Source organism: Amaranthus tricolor, chromosome 15 (genome assembly GCF_026212465.1).
Source record: "Amaranthus tricolor cultivar Red isolate AtriRed21 chromosome 15, ASM2621246v1, whole genome shotgun sequence".
Lineage (NCBI taxonomy): Eukaryota > Viridiplantae > Streptophyta > Magnoliopsida > Caryophyllales > Amaranthaceae > Amaranthus > Amaranthus tricolor.
This window is the reverse complement of record NC_080061.1, coordinates 19,598,804-19,623,016: the sequence shown is the minus strand read 5'-3', so window position 1 is coordinate 19,623,016 and position 24,213 is coordinate 19,598,804. Positions and strand designations below refer to the sequence as shown.

The 24,213-nt window shown below is 32.2% G+C and overlaps 1 protein-coding gene across 3 annotated transcripts in view; it reads left to right on the top strand.

Annotated features, from left to right (window-relative positions):
• Positions 1 to 920: 920 nt before the first annotated feature.
• The window catches only part of LOC130801292 (uncharacterized), a 25,264-nt gene continuing 1,971 nt past the window's right edge, over positions 921 to 24,213 (top strand). The window contains exons 1-17 of one of the 3 annotated variants that reach the window (XM_057665108.1): positions 921 to 1,120; positions 5,921 to 5,974; positions 7,344 to 7,385; positions 7,470 to 7,538; positions 8,712 to 8,759; positions 9,122 to 9,238; positions 10,378 to 10,489; positions 14,209 to 14,254; positions 14,443 to 14,514; positions 15,589 to 15,651; positions 15,737 to 15,891; positions 19,247 to 19,311; positions 19,640 to 19,790; positions 20,314 to 20,419; positions 20,504 to 20,639; positions 23,161 to 23,225; positions 23,707 to 23,871. In XM_057665108.1, coding sequence (XP_057521091.1) covers positions 5,971 to 5,974; positions 7,344 to 7,385; positions 7,470 to 7,538; positions 8,712 to 8,759; positions 9,122 to 9,238; positions 10,378 to 10,489; positions 14,209 to 14,254; positions 14,443 to 14,514; positions 15,589 to 15,651; positions 15,737 to 15,891; positions 19,247 to 19,311; positions 19,640 to 19,790; positions 20,314 to 20,419; positions 20,504 to 20,639; positions 23,161 to 23,225; positions 23,707 to 23,871 — 1,416 coding nt within the window. In that variant the 5' untranslated portion in view covers positions 921 to 1,120; positions 5,921 to 5,970. The other 2 variants (XM_057665109.1, XM_057665110.1) reach the window with 2 other exon arrangements.

Sequence of the window (24,213 nt, the reverse complement as noted above, 5' to 3'; positions counted from 1 at the left end):
TTTTTTTATTTCATTTCCCTTAAATAGTGAACGCAACCTACATTAAACTAGTTCAATACCATCTATTCTATAATAATCAATTACGAACCAGCTTGATTTGAAAAAATTAATTATGATAATAAAGCGAAGATATATTACAATCATGGAAAGTCATACAAGAAGTTCAAATCATTTAAGAATATACAAAGTTTGTTACCCTACAACCCCCGACCCCTTTTGTTTTGCGCACCGGTGGATGAGTAACCAATTTCATCAAACACTTTATATTCATACAAACCAAATCATAAAATTCAACTAAGCATGTGTAAAACGTAAGCTTAAATTATGAAATCAATAGAATGTAACAAACAATCAATGTATTTATAACTTCAAATGACAACAATAGTGAACAAAATATTCATTTTGCAAATTGAAATAAATTAGGGTTTATATTAATACCTTAAATGATGATGAAAATGAACAAGTAAAGAAGGAGAAGATGAGAATGTAGTTGATTAATTTAGTTGAATGAGAGGAATTGTGAATATAGAGTAAATGAAGATTGAAGAATTTTTTTTTAAAGTAGAACCGGCAGCAAGGAGGAAGGAAGAACATGTGAGATGAAGTGACCAAATAAAAACAGAAGTAGCCGTTTTGTACAGCTACAAATCCGCCACTTCAAGTGGCGGTTTGCTATATTATTTCTTTTTTTTTAAAATTGAAATTCATGTAAACCGCCATTTCATATAGCGGTTTACTTAAGATACCTAAACAAAACCGCCATTTCAACTAGCGGTTATGTTAAAAAAAAAAAATTTCCCAAACCTATCCTACGTGGACGGTATTATGAGAAATATTTTCCCAATAAATGCAAAGTGGGAATTAGTTTGTTTTTGGGCAATGAAAAGACTCTCAATAAAGGTGATGATTTATTATTTTTTTTAGTTTTTTTTTTCTTTATTTTTTTTTTTTAGAAGAATCATCCCTAATTTCTTGACCCACTTTCTAACGACTGCCTCCCCCGATAAAAATAACGAACCTCATCTTTCATTTTTCACTTCCACTTTCCTCCATTTTCTAGTCTTTGTCCGCCATTAGCAAAAGGAAGGTCCTCAAAGCATTTTTGGTCTTCGATTTTCAGGTATTTTCTTTATAATCTCCATTGAAATTTATTGTATCTTATCTTCTACGACTGAGATTGAGAGTTTTGCAAACCCTAGATTGAGTGTTGTCATAATTTTATTTGTTAATTGCGATTGAGATTGTGAAATTATTTGGTTGAGATACTGTGAAGTTCTGTGATTTTTTAGCATTTTGGTTGAAGTTCTTGCTGAATATCAATCTCAATCGAAACACCATTGTGGATGATGAATTTTTCCTCCATTTTCATTTCTTCAGACTTTGTTTGAGATGCTAATATACCTTATAGTACCTTATAAATTGTACCTTTTCAAAAGGTCTGTGATTTTCATGTTATTGCTCAATTACAAAACTAATGGCAAAACTAATGATTTTTTGGGTTTGATATCACCTAGGTTTTACTTGCTTTGTTTTCTCTTACCATTCTCGACAGATACTAGGTCCCTTTGCTTAATTGGAAAAGCGTATGCTCTTAAAAATGTCATAACTCTAGCTACATTCCAGGATAGTTTACAATTAATTTGTATAAAATAAGTAACTAGTAAGCTATCTCAAGAAAAATCTATATAGTGAAAGATTGTGTGATCAATTATCTTGTGCCATTGGATTCTCTTATTTCTTTATTCGTTGCTGTGAAATTTATTTGCGGTGCTGTGTACTTGTAGTTTAGCTAGTTTAGTTCAGCTGTTGGAACTTGGAAGTCTCTTGAACCCTGCCTTGAAGTATTTGATGCATTTTGAATGCCTAATATGATCAGTTCCTCAAATACTTATTAATGTTCTTATTTATTTAGTTACATCCTAATCAGAATGTACAACTTTAAGTTAATGGCCAACAAAAAACATTGAACAACATTGAACAAATGTTGCATAAAGACTTAAGATTAATGGTTTTGTGAATAGTTAATTCGTTCCTCATCAAAGTTGTAAAAATCGGGATTCTACTTAGAATCGTTTACAGAGGTAGAATCGAATCGGTAAAATCGAATCGTAGAATTGTACGATTCTACAAATAAACTTAAATACGTTAAAATATATAGTATCTTATCACTATTATCCATTTTAAAAGTCTGAATTTATGAATTAAAGTTTCTTTGACTTTATTTGTAAGAATGTAAAGAAAAATTTTTAATAATTAGTTTAAATCTTCATACCGATTAAGTAATTTATTTTTTAAAAGTTTTCATGATGAAACATTTGAGATTTATTTGTATAAGTGAAAGAGATTAGTGAAAGATGGTACATAAGAAAAATTAATAATAATTAATATTAAATTAGTAGAATCTGATTGTTAAATCGTAGAATCGTGTTATGATTCTACCTTTAAGAATTTTATTCCAACTAGAATCATAAGATTCTACAACTTAAAGATTCTACCTATGGTTCAAATCGCTCACTTGTTTTAGGATCGTAAAATTGTAGAATTGTAGATCAGAATCGCGATTTTAACAATAATGTTCCTCATCGTAACTAATCATTTGGGAATCTTAATACATAATTATGATCATTTTGCTTTTACTTGAGTTTAACTTACTTTTTTAGTTGGGTTTCTTTTAAAAATTGGTTTTTGATGCTCATTTGCTTTATTCCACCTTTTGATTACTCCAAAAATTATCAATTGCACATGTTCAAGCTTTACATAAATTCGTTGTGTGTTCTTATTGTTTATAAGGTGACTTTTAGAAAATTGCCAAAATCCTTAACTGTCTTAACAACTTGTAAAGTTTATTTAAAGGTTATGTGCTTGAGATTATTGTTTTGTGTGAGACTTTTTTTGGCTTATCTAGGATTTAAGTTTTTTAAAAGAACAAAATGCTCATTAGCTTGTGATGGATGTCCCAAGAATAGCATGGAATTAATTGTCGTAATGGTTATGTTGAATCCATTATACTTAATCATGCGAGTTTGATTGGAGAGTAGGTTTAAGAATCTTTTGCATCAGATGACAACTACTTTGATGTACTATTTTTAAGCCATGCCCAAAACTAAAGGCCTAAGGGTTTGTTAATTTACTAACACTTTGCTGTAAAATTTTATTATCATGTATTTGTATTGGAAATCTTTATTTGCCATTTGAAATCGAAAGTTGAAAGATTGAATTTCAGCTACTGCAGTTGCAAGCTGAAGTGTATTGCTTTACCTCACTTAATTCAAAATTTACTTCAAATAATATGGTATATATCTTGATCATTGGGTTTTTTGTACTGTTTGTACATCTAGGGATTAAATTGAAGTACTAACAAGCTCTATTGTTTTGTAATGTCTAGAGTGTTAATATTCATGATTCAGTTTGATAAAATGTATTCATGTGCAACATTAGCTTTCGAATTTCTATGTTTGTGTACTACAATATTATCGTTGGTAGTTTTTTTATGTTTATATACTACTTGAGCTCAAAAATTTTCTTGTAATGTCTAGAGTATTAAGAAGCTCTATTTTGATTATAAATATGAAATTGGAAATTGGTAGGTCTTCAAACATTGAATTTGATTTTGAAATTGAAATTCATAGTTTTGAAATTCAAAATTGAACAAGTTCTTAAATTAATTCTTGGCTTCCAAATGCTACCTAAACTATTTCTTCTATAATGTTTTTTCTTAGAAAATAATTACATGGTAATGGAAATATATACCTAAGTGTTTTTTTGTGCAATGCACCTATGTAGAATTTTAATGGAAAATTCTACAACAAACTTGTGTATGAAGAGAAAATAAAGGGTGTTTATAAGAAAAAAACAATTAAAATGCATTCGAATTGTCCATTATTCATTGACAGGGGATGCATATGAGTTGTATCTGGGTCGGGTCCAACTAGATCCAGTCCCTAGATACTATTTTTATTGGGCTTAGACTCGGACCCAAGTACATAGGGTTTGGAAAGTTTAGACCCAGACCCATACACTTAGGGTTTGGCGTGTTTAACTAAAAAAAATTATATTGCAATTTTAGTTTATTCATATAAAATTATTCAAACATTTTTAGTTTACATACTTAACATGGATTTTCTAATACTTTATACTAATTGAGACATCAAATATAAGAAGTTTTCTAATATTCAAGTTTTTGAAACGAAATATTCATAAAACATTTTGATTTTCAAAGTACAAATACAATAACTACATTTCAAATTACATAAACTAACATAGTTCCAAATCAAACAAACAAATACACATAATAGTTTATATATACACACACACACACACACACACACACATATATATATATATATATATTATATAAATGTAAAGGGGTCCTTAAGTCAGATCTGGGTCCATCCGGACTCTAAACTCATGAACCCAAATCCGCCGAACCTTAAGGACCAAAATAGGTCGATCTAGACCCTTAATTTTGGATCGGGTCGGGTCCGATCTAGACCCTTATGGTCCAAGGCCCATGCGCATCCAACTTGGCATCCTATGTGCCATTCTTATTGCTTTTTGACTCATTCATCATCGACTTTATACTCTTATCTAGGAGTATTCTTCTACAATTAGTACCACTCAAAACCCTAAACTTTGATTTTCACACTTTCTGCTCTGTCTTACTCTTCATCCTTTTAGTTGTCATTTTCTTCCTCAATTTGACAAAATCAAAAGCACACTTTCTCCATCTTCATTTGATTGACTTATTCATTTTGTTCGTGAACATGATTAATTTAATCTTTTGTTGGTTTTAGAATTTTTCGATTATTTATACAATTTTTCCAAAATGATTTTTTTTGTTTGAGGATTTTGGATCAATTTGTGAAGTATTTGTTGAATTAGGTTTTGTTATTCAATTCTTATTGTGCTCTCAGAATTCTAGGATTGATTATGAAATTTTTTTTGATTTATTTCCAAGAAAATCTTATCTGTTTGAGGATTTTGCATTGGTTTGTCAAGGATTATTTTAGGTCCCGTTATTCATTTAATTATAATTTTGATCTCAGAATTCTTGAATTGATTATGAAAATTTCTTACGTTTTGTTGTTTGATGATATTAGAGTAGATTGTATAAAATTTATTGGATTATTGTTATTCATCTCATGTTATACTCATTTTGGTATTAAAGCTTATTAACACTCAAGAATTAGTTTGAGAACTTGTAATTTAATTTTGAATCTATTTTAATTATGTTTCAAATTCAAATTCAAAGTTTGAAGAACCTTCCAATTTACAATTCCATATGTTACGAAACAATGAGCTTTTTCATAGAGCTTAGTAACACTCTAGACATTACAAGGGATTCTAAAAACCTTACTAGGGTCCAACAAGAATTGATTTAAGCTCAAGTATTGGTTTCTTAATGTCAAAATGTGTCATGGAAATAATGCGTGCAATCTAAGGGAATTTTTCTTTTGACTAGTCGCTTTGCCAATCCTACAAATCTTTGTGTCTACATATTCCTTTTTTTCTGGACACATTTACATTTGCTTGTTTTTCCATTATAAAAATGGAAAGAGCTGAATTAGAGCTCTTAGACTTTCACTACAGAATTACTAAAGTGTCTATATTAGACTTTTTTGGCTACCATTGTGAGTTGTGTGACCCTTTTGGAATTTAATTTTTTTTATCTTTGTATGGATACTTCGTTTACATGTTCTCACTATAATTTGTAACGTCATGTGCTGGTCGTTTGATTATATTTTACATTTTATATTTGTCACCTTATTGCTTTATTGACTTCATAGTCGACTTATTGGTGCTTTTGTGACGTTTCATATAAATTGTTGTATTGTATGCACTTCACTTAGTATTTTGTTATTAGGTAATTGTGCAACCCGTTTTCTAAAATACATATCTTAGTTCTTACTTTGTTTTGCAGGAGGTTTTGGAGTGGACATTGATTTTAGCTTGTAGGTTCAAACTCCAACGATGGGTATGATTTAATGTGCTCCTTTATTGCCTCATTTTTTTTATTTTCACAAATCATGGTGCGATCCAAACTTTTGGATTGCTAAAATTATGAAGACCAAGGCAGAAATGTCAGACGGGTTGGACCAAGATGACCATATTTTTCACTGCTGTCCGGTGAAAATTTTGGTATGACGTATATTTAGAAGAGTTGATTCATGTCTTCATATAGTTATTAGCTTCTTTTCATAATTTAAATCTATAACTTCAAATGCTTAAATTTTTTTTAACATGAAAATATATATACAAACAAATAAATAGATGGTCCAATCTTGACCAACTTGAATTTATGATTTTGTAAGACCCTATCTAATCTACTTTGGTCTAATTATGCACGTCCCTAATCATGACTATATAATTATGACTGTTATGGATCTTGTGAGGTACATCATGTATTCGTTGTTCTTGGATCTTCCATTGTCTACACTTATTGTTGTGTGATGTGGTGAATTTTCTGGCAGTTTTTATTTTCATTGTTGGTGACGTATTCAATTTCAAGTGGTTCTTTGCCTTTATGTCTTTGTATGTTGATTCCGGTTGTGAGTATTGGTGTATATGTTCCAATATTCACATTTCACATGCATAGTTAAGTTTCTTCTATCTCTTGAATGCATTTCAATTAGGCTTGTTTTGTATCTTAATCTACAATTCTTCCACACATTTTACGTGGGGTTAGTTTGTGTGGTTCCCCTGGAGTTTGCCTGGATAATTGACTGGGATGCTATTTCATCTACATTTATGATTCAAATTGATTTTTCTGTCTTTACTTCTTTTGTGATTTTTCCTTTTGTATTCATCTAGCCATTCAGGGCGTGTGAAATGCGGTAACTATCAGGATCGCGGTAATGAAGCGGTGATGCGGTTATCGTAACGCCTAAATATGGGTTGAACCATGAAATATCTCATGATATTGCCCAAAATACGGTCTTTTAAACACCTTTACAATGCAGAAATATTTGTTTGTATTTTTTTGATATTTACAACACGGCTGATGCAATGCAATGCGACCTTGTTTTTCCACTATCTTTTAGGGAAGTGAAGGGTGTGTGGTTACCCATTGCTTTATCATTATGTACTTATGTGGTATAGTGCTACTTTGTTTACTTTTTGGTGCATTCTATATTCTTAATACTTTTGAGCTCATAGCATGGACTTCTGGTTCGTTTATTTGAAACTATGTATGGGGTGCTTTTTGTGGACCTGATGTTATGTTCTTTGTCATCATCGTAATTCATGATATGTGATATGTGCTAGGTTTTTCCCATTTGGTGTGTATACTGTATAATATGTTGGTCTAACTGTTTTAAGGTCCAAATTATTTTTATATTCGACAGATCTTTCAGAAGAAATACGTGCTTTGCAGCTTGATTCATCTGGTAATTGACAGTGCTGAGTATTTCTATTTTTATCTGTATTCTATCTGTACTTCCCGTGATTGTGTCATATTTTGCATGAAACAGAAGATAATGGGGCAATTGACGTGGAGACAAAGCCACAAGAAGTTGATGGTCTAGTCAAAACGAAAGAAGGTATAATCTTTAGTACATTTCTCCCCCTTTTTTTATTTGTTTTCTCCCTTCACATTATAGTTCTGCTAGAAATACAAATTGATATCATGAAAGTGATGGGGTCCCCCTCATGAAATTAAAAGACCGGTAAAGTAACAAAAAGGTTTACTAACATTCATTTCTATACAGGACCTCTTGGGTTTCTATGTATGCTATGTTTGCCACTGTACAACCATAATTCTTATTCTCCACTCACATTCGATATTCATTGTTAAGCAGAAAAAGAAAAATCGTCTCAATCCTTTGTGACAAATGAACTATTAATGATAGTACAAGATCATAATGTTTATTCTCATGTTAATTTGTTATTTAAAGCTTTGTTAACATTAGAAAAGGTCCTTATAAAAACACATATGTTGGCTTAATAGTGAGGGAGGTTCTTGTTAAGCAGCTACAACTGTGTACATTGTTTCATATGAGCTTCTAGATTCTAGAAGGGAGCTATAAAAGATCAAGTTTTCATAATCAATTATAGATTTATAAAGAAAAAGGAAAGGACTATTTCATACACTAAAACTTACCTCTATCTCCATAAGTTTTTTAAGGTTTTCTAATAACTACCTTTTCACCTAAAAGTTTTCCCATAAATTATTTTGTGTTGCCAACCTATTGTTCTTAGTCTTCCTCGCCAAATTTCTTCTTCTTCTAGGTCTTGTTCTTTGACACCTGACATTGTAAATCCTCTTATCTTTATTTCATAATTGCATACTTTTTGTGCTCTGTTCCATATATCTTGTTTCTTACCTTCAGGGCTGTCTGTGAGGTAGCCAAATGCCTCATCATCTAATTAGTGATGCATATGAATGGATTGTTGACATGTTTCTTATTTCGATGGGGCCAAAGATATGCTTCTTTGGTTTTGAATCATAATTCACTATAGTTAAATGGTTCATTAGTTTACGTACACTTCTTATTTATGTGAAGTTGCACATGATGTTTGCTACCAAGAGTAAATGAAAACTACCTATTTGTTAGTGTTATCGCTAACAAAGTTAATGTCACTTACATTCGACCCCTTAAACCCCACCCTAGGTGGTAGCCACTTGATGTCATTGGGTAATGAAATGTTGTAGCAATTGTGAATTATCCACTCGAATGCATTTGTTTAATGTATTTTGCATTTTTTATCCCTAGATATTGAGGAGTCTTCTAATGCCGATCATTTTCATATCGATACAAAAGGTATGAATGTTGTTTATTACTTCCTCGGGTTTTAATAGTTACTACATTTCTGTTTTTTACGCTTTCCAATGCACGTTTTTGAGTTAATATCTTTAATTCCATGTGATAAAAAATTGTAAAAAAATAATGTTATGAAAATATGCCTTAAGACAAATCAAACAAGATCCCACTTGACTATGTTTTACATTATACATAGAGAAATATATACCAAATAAGATCAGTTGAAATTAGTATTTGCTACAGAACCATAGCAACTATTAAAATCTAGAGGAAGTATATGTTTATTTAATGGTTTGGAAGCCTATTAATTTGAAGAAGTAATTTTCAATTTCGAATTTGTCATTATTCATTGAAATTTCCAGATCAGAGAAAGATGGAGGCTTCTGTCCATGGAGTGAATGAAACCTTTGTCCATGATGCCAATGAAGAGGCTAAGAACAAGAAACGCCATCTCAATGTTGTATCTATTGGTCATGTTGGTGAGTTAACATTTCATACTTCTCTTAATAATCATGCTCTTAATGAAATGTTTATACCTTTATTGTCATGGAGTTTTCGGTTTTTGATGGCGATGTTTGGATGTGTTTTGCCAAATGTTTGACAATGTCCTTATATATGCCTGGGAGCTTGTATCTTCATGTAGAATCAAGGCTGACTATTAGGGGGAGCAGTATGAGCTACCGCTCAGGGCCCCGATTTATAGAGGGCCTCATATTTTTGTTATATAGTTAAAATTAAAATGAAGGCCTTTTGCGTATTGTGTAACAAAATTAAATGGATAGGGAGAGTATTTACATTTAATGTATTCACATTCAATCTATTTTTTAAAAGATAGTTATATAAATTGGTTAATAAATTTGTATTATCAGCTTGTATTGAATGATTAAGATATACTAGTATAAATTATTGTAAGTGAGCAATATAATCTCTCTTGATAATTTTTAATTTACTACTATTATTAGTACAATTCAGATAAGTGATAATATATAGTGGTTTAAACTTTAAACTTAAAAGGAATGGCTATTTGAATTTATGATTAATAATTATTGGTTCCATGTAATTATAAAATTTAGCAATATTTTAATATATTGATAAAAAATAATTGTACTAATTAAAGTATTGTTAAACGAATTTACAAATACCAAAATGTAATAGAACGTTATTTTTAGATTTTAGGGGCCTATAATTTATATTTTGCTTAGGACCTTTGAAATGTCGGAGACGGCCCTGTGTAGAATTGTACTATGAACAAATTTATAAAATTTTATGGCTAGTTCCATTATAGATAGCTGATAGATAGCTGATTTAAAATGCTTGGTCTTGTACGCATCTATCTTCCTCTACTATATCTTTTCTTTTGGTACTAGTTATTATTATTATTGTCCCTCTCTAAATCAATTACAAAAGTTTCTCTAAATCAATTACAAAAGTTTAGGTGTTTACGTTGTCTTATCTTGATTATATTTTGTAGCATGCTTGTCAATTTGTGAATATAAGAGCAGAAAGGTGGCGGTCTTATGTTTTTGTCTTGTGTTTATGTAATTCTTATCTATTTGTGAAACTGTTGTCTCTATGTTATTCTTGATGACTTGGAATTCTGATATTGGTGTCTTATCAGATGCTGGCAAGTCAACAATTGGTGGTCAAATACTTTTTCTTAGTGGGCAGGTCGATGATCGTACTATCCAAAAATACGAGAAAGAAGCGAAGGATAAAGCAAGAGACAGTTGGTGAGATATTTAATTCAGTAGTTATGTTAACCTAATCTCGTAATTTCCTCTTGGGTGCCATCTTATAGGGTCCAAACTAAAGGGATGGTAAGGGAAGCTTTCCTCAAAGAATCCTCCTTGCTTTTTAGAATTCGTACCCTAGACCTTTTTTCATGAGGTGTATTCTTAATCAAGTGAGCAAACCTATGTTTTGTTTTTGGCTTTGGTGTATGATGCATGAAGACATCTTAGAAAGAATTCTTGAGTTTTTGCCATAAGTTTGAATGAAGTTAATTTTTATTTTTAGTGATTCCCTTATGGAAAGGGCTGCTGATGGTTTCTGGGATTGAGCTTTGAGGGTGCTTCAATAGGGAGTTTTTGTTATGTTACTTGGACTTGGGTACTGATGTTAGATAGTGGTATGTGTAAAAGTGTCAGATACTTCTAAATATTCAATTTTACACCACCTAAAATGAAGTGTCTAAGTGCCATATCAATGTCTGAGCATTAAGGATCAGACACGGGTACGTAAAGCAAAATGAAGAGTCCGAGTAACGTTGTTTTGCTTATTCCGTCATAATTGTTTTTGTACTTGAAGTCTAATCAATAAGATGTATCCTTTTCCAGTACAATATTGTACAGAGTATTATCAATGGTATTATCAACGGCTAGGTATACCATGGCCACTCCGTAACATGCAATCATACCATATGACAATAAGTTTCGTTTCTTATGTCCAAAATATAGTTGAAAAAATTCTATGCCTATTGTTATGAATTATGTGACTTGAGTGCACATTTGATGAGTGCATTCATGTATGACTCTTGGGTTTGGAATCCAATGGGGGTGATAATGTGGGAGATTAAGTTGTTAACTTAATGATTGTAATGTTTAAATGTGATTTATTGTGGAAGAGTGTTTATGGGAATTTTTGGTGTTAATGATGATTAATGAAGAAGTGTAAAGGGTTTGATAGATGCTTGCTCGAACAAAATTCTGACAGAAGAAGCCTGATGGTCGCTCGACCGAGCAAGTTTTCTTGGTTGGTCAAGCGGTCAGACAAAATGCATCTAGAAGGTGTCTCTAGCTCGCTCGACCGAGCGAGCTCTCTGTTCCGGTCGAGCGGATCCTCTGATGTGCCTAGGATGCTGTTTTTTCGACCTTTCAAGTTCTTGGAGCTGTTTCATATCATTCATTATTCAATATTAATCTTGTATTTAGTGAGCAATTAACATTAATGTACTTAGTACTATATATAGAGCTCTCATACTCACTCAAAAATACATCAAACACAACCCCTAAGCCAAACACATAGCCTTTTGTTTTTACCTCTTACACAATTGTAATTCATTTGTAAGAGTATTTTATACTCCATTGATATAATATAAACACATAGCCTATAATGTGATTTTTCATTTTGTATGCTTTGTATGAATTCGGTTTTTATTGTGTGAAAATTAGCTTAAGGTTGGTTATCTAACTGTGTTGATTCCAGATTTTCTTAAGGCACCATCTAATTTTGTGCAGTTCTTTTGTTATGAACTAAATCAGCCAAGACAATAATTCTGGGCAAATTGGTGGTTTTAGGAAATTGAGTAGAATTCTTGTGTAAAACAGAATGTTTATGAAAGTAAAGTATTTGTTGAAGAAAGAAATAACTACAATCGCAAGAGTATTTCAAGCATTCTCCAAGCTCCCAATCTGTAGAACATAATTTGTAATTTCCAAGAGCATGAATGAAACTCCACTCTCATTGAGCTTAGATACTAATCAAATCCTATGAATTTGCTAACTGAGTTTGTTCTTGCATAGAAAATTCTTACAAAAACCATGCTCTTTTTTCGCTAGTTACTTAATCGCATGCATCGTGCATAGAAATACAGACATCCCAAAGATCCACCTTGTCCTCAAGGTGGGGCAATGGTTAGGTTCGATGTAGATGAGTGGTGTCATGATTTACGCTGATTTTGTACCCTTTGCATCAGCATTGATTTATGAAGAATGTGGGTTTTTCTTAAAGCAAGCATATGTGAATGGTAGGTAACCAGGAGGTGACATTTGTTTGGTATGAAAATAAGAATATGGTAGAGTGGGAAATATCTAGATTTGGTTACTTTTCAGGTCTAGAATGCCTGATTGAAGGATGTTGAAAATGGGCCAAAATTTGGAGATGTATAGCAATAGGATGATGACTGACCATATTTGCTTATGATGTCAGTGATGCGTGTGAGATTTCCAGATTCCCATCTTCTCGTGAAGTCCAAGCTGGCTCTCCTTTTTACAAGTTCCTGAAATGTGCCGATAAGGAGAGCGAACTAGGCCACTTTTGCTTTTGTTTATGTATTTGATCTATGGCCATGGATCCATTTTAAATTGATGTATACTTTTTGTCATTTCCAAGGTCTGAAAATTCTGAAAGAAATCCTTTCAGATTCTCTTTTTTGATTGTTTGATTGTTTGATTGTTTGAGAAAGGATTAGGTCCTCTAATGCTTCAATCAATATTAGCAAGGAATTAAATTTGATAAAATCACCCTTTTTGATTTATGCACAATTCCAACATCTATCTCTCATTTTCTCTCATCATGAAAAATATGTCTCCAAATTTGTTATCAATGATGGTTCTACTTATCTTCGTACTCGGTGACTTGGTGATTTGATGACTAAACTCATTGAGTTGGTTTTGCTTCCTCTTCCGTACAATTATGGTTTCCTCTCTTATGATTTTCTTTGTTTTTTTCTTTCTTTATTAATCTTCCCCTTCTTTTCCATCTTTTCTCTAAGGAAGTGTTTATGGGTTTTCTTATTCTCTCTTTTTTTGTACTTGTAAGAGGGTGCATTCAAGTAGGCGTTTCTTGTTGGGTTTGCATTATTTCTTTGGAACATTTGGTTTTTTGGTAGTTTGATCTTAGGGAGTTGAATGTTGGTTGTGGGACAATGGATATGAGGGTGGACTTGTTGGTGAGGGTATATTTTAGATTGGGATTGGCAAGCTGTGTAGTTTGGTCTTGGGTTGTTAGGTTTGGTGGCTCTGGGTTTCTTGTTGAACGGACTTGTGTGGGTGTTAAGTGATGGGTTCTTTGATGGTTTCGGTTCTAGTTAGGGTTAATGATGGATTATTGAGGTGATAGGATATGGGCTTCACCATGGCCAATAGCTCCTGTTCTCTTCCTTCATCAAAGATGATAAAGAAATTTTTATGCTCTATTTCCTTACAACATGCCTAGAATGCCCATTTTCCCCAAAATCTTCCTCACACCATTCACATAAACCTTTTCTCCATTTCCCATACATTTCTTGAATAGATTGAGACTTGAAGGAGTGAATAATATTGTTTCTTTTACAGCTTCTTGGAGTTTCTTCTCTGGAGGAATAGTACTGCCAAGTTTCAAGAAAATCATCTACCAGATCGATTCTAAGTGTGTTCGTGTAAAATTGATGGACTTGGTGTACATGATTTAACGATGAACGTGTCGTTGCTTTTATTTCGACGATTATATTTTTGCTGTCTCTTGTTTTAGACATCTATTGGGGTATCCTTTACTCAGCTTTTGATTTATTCCTTTTCCCTAGTGCACATTGGCATTCTGTTCCTTAGGTGTTGATGTGATCAAAAATGTGTAAAGTTTCATCTATCAACTCATGAAGTCTGACATGAATATGGTTGCAGCCTTGGAGGCATTATGTTATTAAATAATCAGTTTTAGTAGCTCACCTAATTAAAATTGTTTCTTATGCTAGGTATATGGCATACATTATGGATACCAATGAAGAAGAACGGTCTAAGGTATTTTTTAAAGCCTTTAAATTATATGGATTGATTGTTTGGACTTATTTGGACTGTAATTTTTTTAGCCTTGAATATATTTCTTGCTTATTTTGTTTCTGTTGGGATCAAAGCTTATTTATTATTATGTTATGCTATTTTATTAATACTTGGAGGTAGTTTTTTGATTTCCTAAATGCTGTTGACAGGGTATAACAGTTGAAGTTGGAAGAGCACATTTTGAGACCGAGAAAACTAGATTCACCATTTTGGATGCACCGGTAATCTATTCTTCATTTATATTTGCCGCTTAATATAGTTTAACTGTGAGATGCCATCTCTTTGACATATCAGATTAGTGAGATTGTATCATCAATGGTGGGTGAACTTTTGACTGCAGATGAGTGTTTTCGTTCTATCTGTTTAATCAATATTCCTTTCTTTGTATACAAAAACATTTCATTACTCAAAGAAGGTGGTGTGAAAACATGGTATCTTAGCCCTTTTAGCCCTAAGTACATATAAATGCAACATCAAAAGTTGTCTCTTTGAACATTTGGAATGGAAGTATACGGTTGAGGTTCTTTTGATAATGGAGTTCGGAGAAGTGCTTTTAGGTTGAGTAAAACAGCATTTTCTCAGGAAGAAACTATGTGTCTGCTTTGACCCATCACCCAAATGATAGTCAAAACTGAAGAATTTTGAAAGTGACGAGTTTTTGTCTCCCGTATCCCCTCATAGGTGATATAATAGTTTTTGTAGGTTCTTTAATATCATTACTGGACATACAAACATACAAGAACTACACCAAAGAGCCAGTTGCATGAAAACATAGACAATTGTTAGCCCATGTCTTGCGAGTTGCGACCCAGGTTGACGAGTACACAACACATAGTGAAATGCTAGCCTTTTTTCTTTTATGTTTTTGTACTCGCTACTTCTTGAGGCAGTGGCTTTCATGTGACTAGCCGTAGTAGTAGTAACTAAAGCTTTGACTGATTTGGACCTTGGCCTTTCAAATAACCTAACTTCGTTAAGGAGGTGATATAAGATACCGATTCTGAAGAGAAATCAAATGGAGCAATGTTTTATGGTTATTGAACTCTAAGGGAACTCTATTTTCTGAATGATCTGAAGCCACTTCTTTCTTGGTAATATCATTTTTGTTTGATTATTGGCCATTTGATTATAATTCATAATAAGCTATAACAATTTAAGTAATTGTAGTGTATTGTGGTGTGGGTTACTTATTTTATGATACGAGTTCCCTGTGGATAGTAGTACATATTGAAAATTTCTTGGATCCTATGTGATCTTTAAAATTTTTGGTGACTGTTTTGATTTTTGTTTTTCAGGGTCATAAAAGTTATGTTCCTAATATGATAAGTGGGGCTTCACAAGCTGACATTGGCATTTTGGTAAGTATTAAGGGTGTTTCTGGTCCATTATTCTTGTTGCTCTGGCTTTGACTCTAATTTTTGTATGGGCTTGCTCTTAAAATAGGTGATATCTGCTCGGAAAGGAGAGTTCGAAACTGGATATGAAAAAGGAGGTCAGACCCGTGAGCACGTCTTACTTGCAAAGACCTTAGGTGTTTCCAAGCTTATCGTTGTGGTTAACAAGATGGATGAGCCTACTGTCAACTGGTCAAAGGAAAGGTTTGTATTTTTTCATTGTCATTTCGATTCAAGATACTGAACTTTTTACTCTTTCTTTGAGTATATCTATTTTAAGTTATGCTTTTTTCCTTATGGTGTCACTTTGATTTGAGATCCTAAAATGTTCAGTCTTAGATTGTATCCGTATTTACATACTTTTTCTATTATTTTTCTTCTCCTCCATTAGGGCAGTCTTGGGATTAGGGGAATCATGAGCAATATAATTGTGCTTTTTACCTCTCTCCTCTATTAAGTAGTGTTGGAATTTGGGGATTCATGAACACCAGCAACCCTTATGAGTTATTATTTTTATATATTTGGTACGGTCACTAGGGTGAATTTATATTATGTTATTTTAAGGTTGTCCAACAATTATTACACCACAAAAGGCAGTGTAGCAAGCTGATCACTTTTTTGTTAAAAGGGACACAACAAAATAGTCAAAGTAAAAGCCAAAGCCGTAATCCCAATTTTCAACACTAAGTATAACTACAACAACATTAATCAGTGTGGAAAATCGCTGCAAACAAAGATTACACTACATTCAACCAAATCTAGTACTAATATACAACTATTAAAACTAATTCCTATGATCATTTTATATATTCTTCTCCTCCATTCGCTTATATCTTTTGTGATTTACTTCTGCTAAACCTCTTCTCTTTGTCATTGTTCACTCTTATTAGGTCAGCTTCGACCGACCTCTTTTTCTTCTCAGTTCCTAAAAGCTTTAACCTTCCACTCTTTAAAGTGGTGCATTTTCGGTCTTCTTTGCCCATAGCTAAACAAACGTAGATGTTTTTTCTTATTTTTTATTTAAAATTCCACTACAAATATATCATTTCAAATCTCAATGTACTTTAATGTTTCTTAAAAAAATAAAGGTAAGGTGGCCCTAATACCTTTCTATTTCAATGTAGTGTATGCTATTTATTGCATATGAACTTTGTCCTATACTAGTTGTACATGTAAACACATACTCCTTCCATCTATGAGTTCTCCACTGCTTCTAAATGTGACTATTGGTAGCAAATTAATATTTATAGAGGGAGTATGCAGACATGCTATACATGAAAGACTAAAGATAAAACTAAAAAAGTGGTCCGTTTGATTAACATATTCAACATAACATGACCCCAATGTCATTAGTGGCTCCCACTTAGGCTGAGTTTACGATGTCGAATGTACACAACCTTACTCTTGTTAGTGATAACAAATAAATTTGTTTTCAATTGACCCTTAATAGATAACTTCATGTCGAACTTTACATTAAAAAGTATAATGATTTAATGAGACATTTTAATATAGTCCATTATAATTCGTAATCGAAGAACTATCGTCTCTGGCTACGTTGAGAATGGAACATGTTGTTAACATATCATGCAAAATTTTTACCAACTTATCATACAAAGGCATGTCATGTTCATGATGGTAATTAACATAAATCCCGAGACATGTAAATTAATAGATTTGTTTATTGTTTCAAATTACTGTAATATTGAGTTTAACGCTACTACTGATTACTTATAAGTAATTATTCCCTTGAAGTTCTTATTTTACAAGTTATTTTACTATTTTGATTATTTATTTTCATTTTAATAATTTTTTATTTAATAAAAAACAATAGTTCAATTCATTTCTTGTTTCTTTTTGGTTCCATTATGCTTTTGATTGAAAATAAGAATAACAATTGACGCCACAAGTCAACTATAATAAATTTTCTTTGACCTAATTTCTAATATATGGTGCATCCTTTAAAATTATACTCTCTCCGTTTTCCTATGTTCTTATTAAATATAATTTACGAATTTTAGTGTTAAACGTTAACTATAATTTCTCATCGATCTATATGAAAAAAACATATTCATGTTGGATCTTGATAGATTCATCTCAATATATATTTTCTAAATATTAACTTTTTAGAGTTTTTAAAAACTCTATTAAAATTGTTTGGCTTTTATGTTTGCATTGATATCTATGCAAAAAGTGGATAAGAACAAAAAAATTAAAACAAAGGGAGTAATCTTTTGCATGTGATGTGTTTTCAAAATTACTGATAGATTCAATATGCTCTTCCCAATCCACATTCAATATACTCAATGATATGTACTGTAATGTACGAATAAGTCTTAATTAATAATTTAAGATCTTTTCTTACCATCTTCGTAAAAAGACTCAAAAATAGAATAAGTTATAAAAAGAGCACTAGTTCTATCGACAAATAATCAAAAAGTCTATTTAGAGAATAGGCTCCTATAAAAATGTTGTGGCTTTTTTCCACGAGCGCAAAGGAAAGTGTTATGACTTTCAATTCTTACATGGGGTTGACACATATAGAAAAGGACATCTTACTATCTTAGTCATCAAAAGCAAAATATTATCAATAAGAGAATCTATACATCTATGTTTATATCTATACAATACACTCATAAAGAAGCATTTTCTTATATGTCAAGCTATGCTTAAAAGTTCTCCCGCCTATTTTTATTTTAACATGGCAAGTGAGATGGTAAGTTTTTGTTGGTTGCAAAGATTACATGAATATGATTGATTACTAATAAGGAAATTGATAAATAATCTACTCGAACTTTAAATACTTAGGATTATTGATTGATTAACTTATTATTATAAGGATACAAAAAAATAATGAAAAGATGGGAAAATGGTTTGTTACTATATTATGCTGATATGTCTACCAAGTTTAGGATCATGTTGAGTGAGTTTATGTTGTGGATGGACTGTGGAAAATGGCTTGTTACTATATTAGTCATTGAGACTATTGTTCAGAATAGTTGATAAGAAATGAAGTTGTCAGCTATCTCTCCAATCAATTATTTCTGTTTGGAGTGGGCTTTTCGAAGAGACAAATTTTAAGTCTGAAATCTGTATGTTATGCTAATCTTTTCTGGAGCTACCTATTTTGTCTTAGCATGCTTCTGAATTCTGATTATGAGGAAAACAACAATGTCACCAAGGAAATTAGAACTTTAAAGGTAAGGAGCCATGTCAAGTAGGTGATGATGAAGATAAAGAAGAGTCATTTGATGAATGCTTTGATGATTCTGTGTATTTTGTTAACTTATTATTATTTTGATTTATGATTGATGGAACTGTTTGAAGACCTGGGTTTTTTGAGTTAACAATGTAGTTGATTTTATTATAGGCAATTAGTTTGTTTTTTTGCACTCTACGTATATTTGATTTTCTAATTCCCACTTTTGGGGTAGGGTTGGGATGTTAAGTTAATCTGGCATGAGTGAAATGTCCAGATAATGCCTTAATTCTTTAACATATATCAATGCTTGCCTTCTTTTACTCATTATTTCTTTTATTCAAAAGAGCCATTTCATTTCAGGTATGATGAAATAGAGTCAAAAATGATTCCTTTCTTGAAATCTTCAGGCTACAATGTCAAAAAAGGTAATTGATCTTGATTTTCAATTTTCTACTTAATATCATCAGCTGTTGATATGTGATTTGTGAATTATTATTTTAGTTAAATTATCTCTTGAAAGTGGCTAATTTGGTTATGACCTTCTTTTACTGTTTATGTTACATTAATGGATATAATACTCGAGTTTAGTAATCTCTTGAAATAATTCGAAAATGTGACAAAAAGTGATGTATCTAACTGTTTGTGCTTGATACTTTTGATGAGTCCAATGATGAGTCCAAAAGTATTTAGGATTTCAATTTGTGTAACAGTTTGTATTTGACTTATTATCATTCTATCGTGGACAATTTGCAGATGTCCATTTTCTTCCAATATCAGGTTTGGCCGGATCAAACTTGAAGACAAGAATGGACAAAAGCGTATGCCCCTGGTGGAATGGTCCATGTCTTTTCGAAGTGCTAGATGCTGTTGAAGTCCCTACACGAGATCCTAGTGGCCCTTTTAGGTGATATGTCTTTTTTGAATTCATCTTCTAAGGTCACTAGTCACTGCTAAGCAGAGCTTCACTTTAACTAATTGTCCAATTCTTGTTATCGCCTGGCTTTCAATCGATTAATAATATCATCCAAATTTTTGTTTTCCCATGGCTTTCTATAGATTATCCAGGGGAGTTATAGATGTTTATTAAAGGAACTCAATTCTGATAAATCTTCTAATTGGAATGTAGTTCTGTCTTTTCCTTTAAGCAAAATATCTCTTGAGTGGGGCCAACTGGCAACTTCTGCTGAGAATGCCTTGGCAAGCAATGTTTTAATCAGAGCTATTCTTTTTAAGTGTTGCTTGATTTATATGAAGGACCTCAAAACCTCTCTAAATATATGAAGCAACAATGCAGTATGAATGGTTATTCTTTTCATTATCAATACTCAATTTTTTAAGAACTTTGGCCTATAGTTCTTAACTTAAGGATTTGAAAATCTTATGTAATTAGTCAATTTTTTGATTCTAATGGATGACTTTGACCCCAGGATGCCCATCATAGATAAATTTAAAGACATGGGAACTGTTGTCATGGGTAAAGTAGAATCTGGCTCAATACAAGAGGGTGACTCATTAATTGTCATGCCAAACAAGGTTGAGTTTTGACATTTGTATTCTATTTTGTAGAATAGATGCTCATGTTTGTATGGATTAAATATAGCATGAAGTCATGTGCAGGTTAATGTGAAAGTTGTTGCCGTATATGTTGATGAAAATAAGGTCAAATGTGCGGAACCTGGTGAAAATCTAAGGGTTAGATTGTCTGGGATTGAAGAAGAAGATATATTGTCGGGCTTTGTCTTGTCAAGCATTTGTAAGTTCTTTATGCACAATGAAATTTTGCTTTCGTTTTCCTAAAAACTATTTGATTTTCAGATTATTTCTTTATGTTTTAACTTGCAACATTTTTGTCAAACAACTCCACTTCTGGGAGACATGTAGCACCCATAAAGATAGATAAGTGGACATACATTAAAGGCTGGAATTGGAATCGAAGATATAAGAAAGTGTTTTGGAGTCGTAGACACTAAAGACAAAAAAAAAAAAAATCATATATATTGTTTTGTTCTTGTGCAAAGAACACTAGAAAATACACCGGTTAGTAGTGTAAGAGTGTCACATTTGAAAGCTCAGTAGACTAATAAGTAAGCTGAAGATAATGAATATGATAATAGACGAAAATGGACGAAGGAGGAGATTATATGTGGAGGATTATGGGTATCGGTTTTCTCAGATGTAGATTTCTACTAGATATGGACGAATTAATTATACTCTTTGTAATCGACAAACTCTTTCATTTGTTTTGGTTTAATGTATAGATTAAGGCATTGGTGTTGTTGGAAAATTTTAATGTTTTTGGATGACCTATTAGTGTTAACAGATCATTATCATATGCATCGCCATATTACTTTGTCTCCCTGATCATTGTTAAATGTTTTCAACTTTTGTGAAGGTATATCAATGTTCAGGAGAATCCTAAATTTCTACCACAAGCACTTTTGATTTATAATGATTAAACCTGAAATCATGATTGAGATGTAAAATCAAGTGGATACACATGTTATGTTGCATGGATTACAATCTCTTATGTCTTTAAGGCCGAGAGTTTCTTGAGTTGTTAGTCCCATTATCTATTTATAGACGTTTGTCCACTAAGGATATTTGGGGTTGATTTGGACTAACTTGGTTTCTTCACTTTGGGATTGATTATAAATTTATGTAGATTTGATGTGATGTTACTGAAATTTGAGTTCAAGGATAAGATGGTTAATATCTCTGAAATTAGAGTTGATATAATATAGATGTGCTTGTCCATGTATCAAAAAACCCATAACATTACCTTGATATTGAGTTTTGTAATTATGGAGAGAATGTTTAGCAATTTTCACTTGAGGACTTGTTGAATGTTTCTTTCACTCCTTAACTCAAGTGCCATTAAACATTTATGTGGTTGAATTGTTGTCTCATAAGATTACCCCTCGACAATACCATAGTGTTTTTTCTTTTTTTTTTTTGTCAAAATGAAATTCATTCTAATGTCTATTAATGTATATTTTTTTTCATAAATAATGTTTTATGAGTAAACATTGTAAACTTTTGCTTGTGTTTTCAATATTAGTGCTTGATTATATTGGCATTTAGGAAGCTTATCTTTTTAAGTGATATTTGTTTTGACCTTTGTGTATACTCAACCCTTACCCATAATCGCCTTTTAGGTATTCAACCCTTACCATAGTTAAACCTTGTTAAGTTGGAAATAGACAAGCTCAAGGGTAAGAATGCAAAATTTGATCTTAAAACATGGTAACATAAGTTGATTAAAGATTCTTTGCCATGGTAAATAAAATTGCTCTAATGATAAATTAATATTTTGATGTAGAAGATAATTCTTTTAGGAGCCTATGGTGTGTCTTCTCTAATAAATCATGTGTCACAGAATATACCATATGATGATTGCTTCTTTAGAAGTCCTTAAGGATGTGCAATGAGTTATGTCAAGATTTGGACAAAACCAAAAGGGTGAACATGTGGACCAAAGTCCTAAACCAAAGGTCAAGATTCAAACCAAAGTCCCAAACCAAAGGTCAAGCTTTGGACCATAAGGTAAAGCAAGGTCTTATTTCTTTCGTTGTATTGGGTGGCTATTTGTGGCGTATGAGGGTTTTTTAGTTGCTGATTTTGAGATGTGCCTGTAAATGGGGAAGTCTATTTTAGGTGCTTGCTATGGGTAGCTATTGGATGGAAGGCTTTGGGCATGAGTCGACAATGTAGTCATTGAAGTTGTTATAGTGTGTCTAGAATTTGGTCCTCATTTAAGCCTTCTTAAATTTTAACTAAAACTAGACATTTCTCTTTGTACTTTGTACCTTACATTTCAGCTTCTTTAAGTATTTTGGATTTGAAATCATGTTTAAGTGTGCTTTAAAAAAGTTCAAAGTTTTAAATGCATAAATATTTTTTCCAATGAGTGTTTGGATAAGGAGAAAATGCAATGTGAAAGGTTATATTAATTTGTTGGGGATATTTTGACTTCCTAGTTGTGGAGAGAATAAGTAGACGTCCACTATCGTCATATTGATTTTCTAGTCTTGTTTGAAATATAATTCCTAAAAAATTTAAAATGCAAAGCCTATGTTATACCCTAAGCCCTATTCACTCCCCTCTATGACTATGACGTTTTGGAGTTCTTATATATTTCCTTTGCACTTAATAATATTTTTTGCTTCTATGTAGTAGTCTACAGTTTCTATGACTCTATAATACAATAACTACCCTAAGGCCCTAATTCTGACAGTATCAAAGTTGCTCATGATACTTATTCTATCTTTATGCAGCTAAGCCAATTCCAGCTGTTAATGAATTTGTTGCTCAATTGCAGATCCTTGAGTTGCTTGACAATGTATGTTTGATGCTATCTTCCTCCATTTTACTCTTAATTTATTGAATAGTATAGGATTTGTGGGCAAAACACTAGTACTAGGTCCCGTCTTTAGTTAAAATTGAGTAAACATTATGTTTTGATAACAATTTTGGAGAGAAAAGAAAGGTAGGGAAGGGGAAGGAAGGGAAAAGAAAGATAGGGAAGAGAAATGGAAGGAAAATAGTTCTTGTTTGTATAGGAGGGAATGGAAGGGAAAGGATAGGAGATGGAAGTTTTCCCTTCAAATCTTTCCAATTTTAAAGAGAATGAAACCTTAACAAAAAGTATTTATCAAATCCTTCCAATTCCCTCCCCTCCAAATCCCTTCCCTCCCATTTTTCTATCCAAACAAAGGATTCTTTCTCCCTCTAAATTCCTCTCCTTTCTTTTCCTCCATTTTCTTCCATCCAAACACACCCTAAGTGCTTATTGTTGCATGCTATTTGTTTTTGCTTGCCAGGCAATTTTTACTGCTGGGTACAAGGCAGTTTTGCATGTTCATTCTGTCGTTGAAGAATGCGAAATTGTGGAGCTACTGCAACAAATTGATAGAAAGACTGGGAAACCAATGAAAAAGAAGGTTCTTTTTGTAAAGAGCAACACGATTGTTGTGTGCCGGATCCAGGTTTATTTTTCTTGTAATGTTGTTTATCCTCCCATGTGTGATTTTATTTCCTCCACATAAGATTCTTTAATACTTTCAAAACATTATCAATTTTTTTGTAGTGTGGTAACATTTGCTAAGTGTAACATACACATTCTTTCATCTAACACGTATGGTCGTATGCCATGGTTGGATTCTATTTGAAGATTGGGAAATTGCGGTGGAATTTTCTTTGAGATAAAACTGACATGGCTACTACTTTGTGATAATATTACTTTTCTCGTTTTTTGTTTGTCTAAGATTGAGATGCATGATGCTCTGACCTGTTTGGTTAATTACAAATGATTAACGTAATTATTGCTA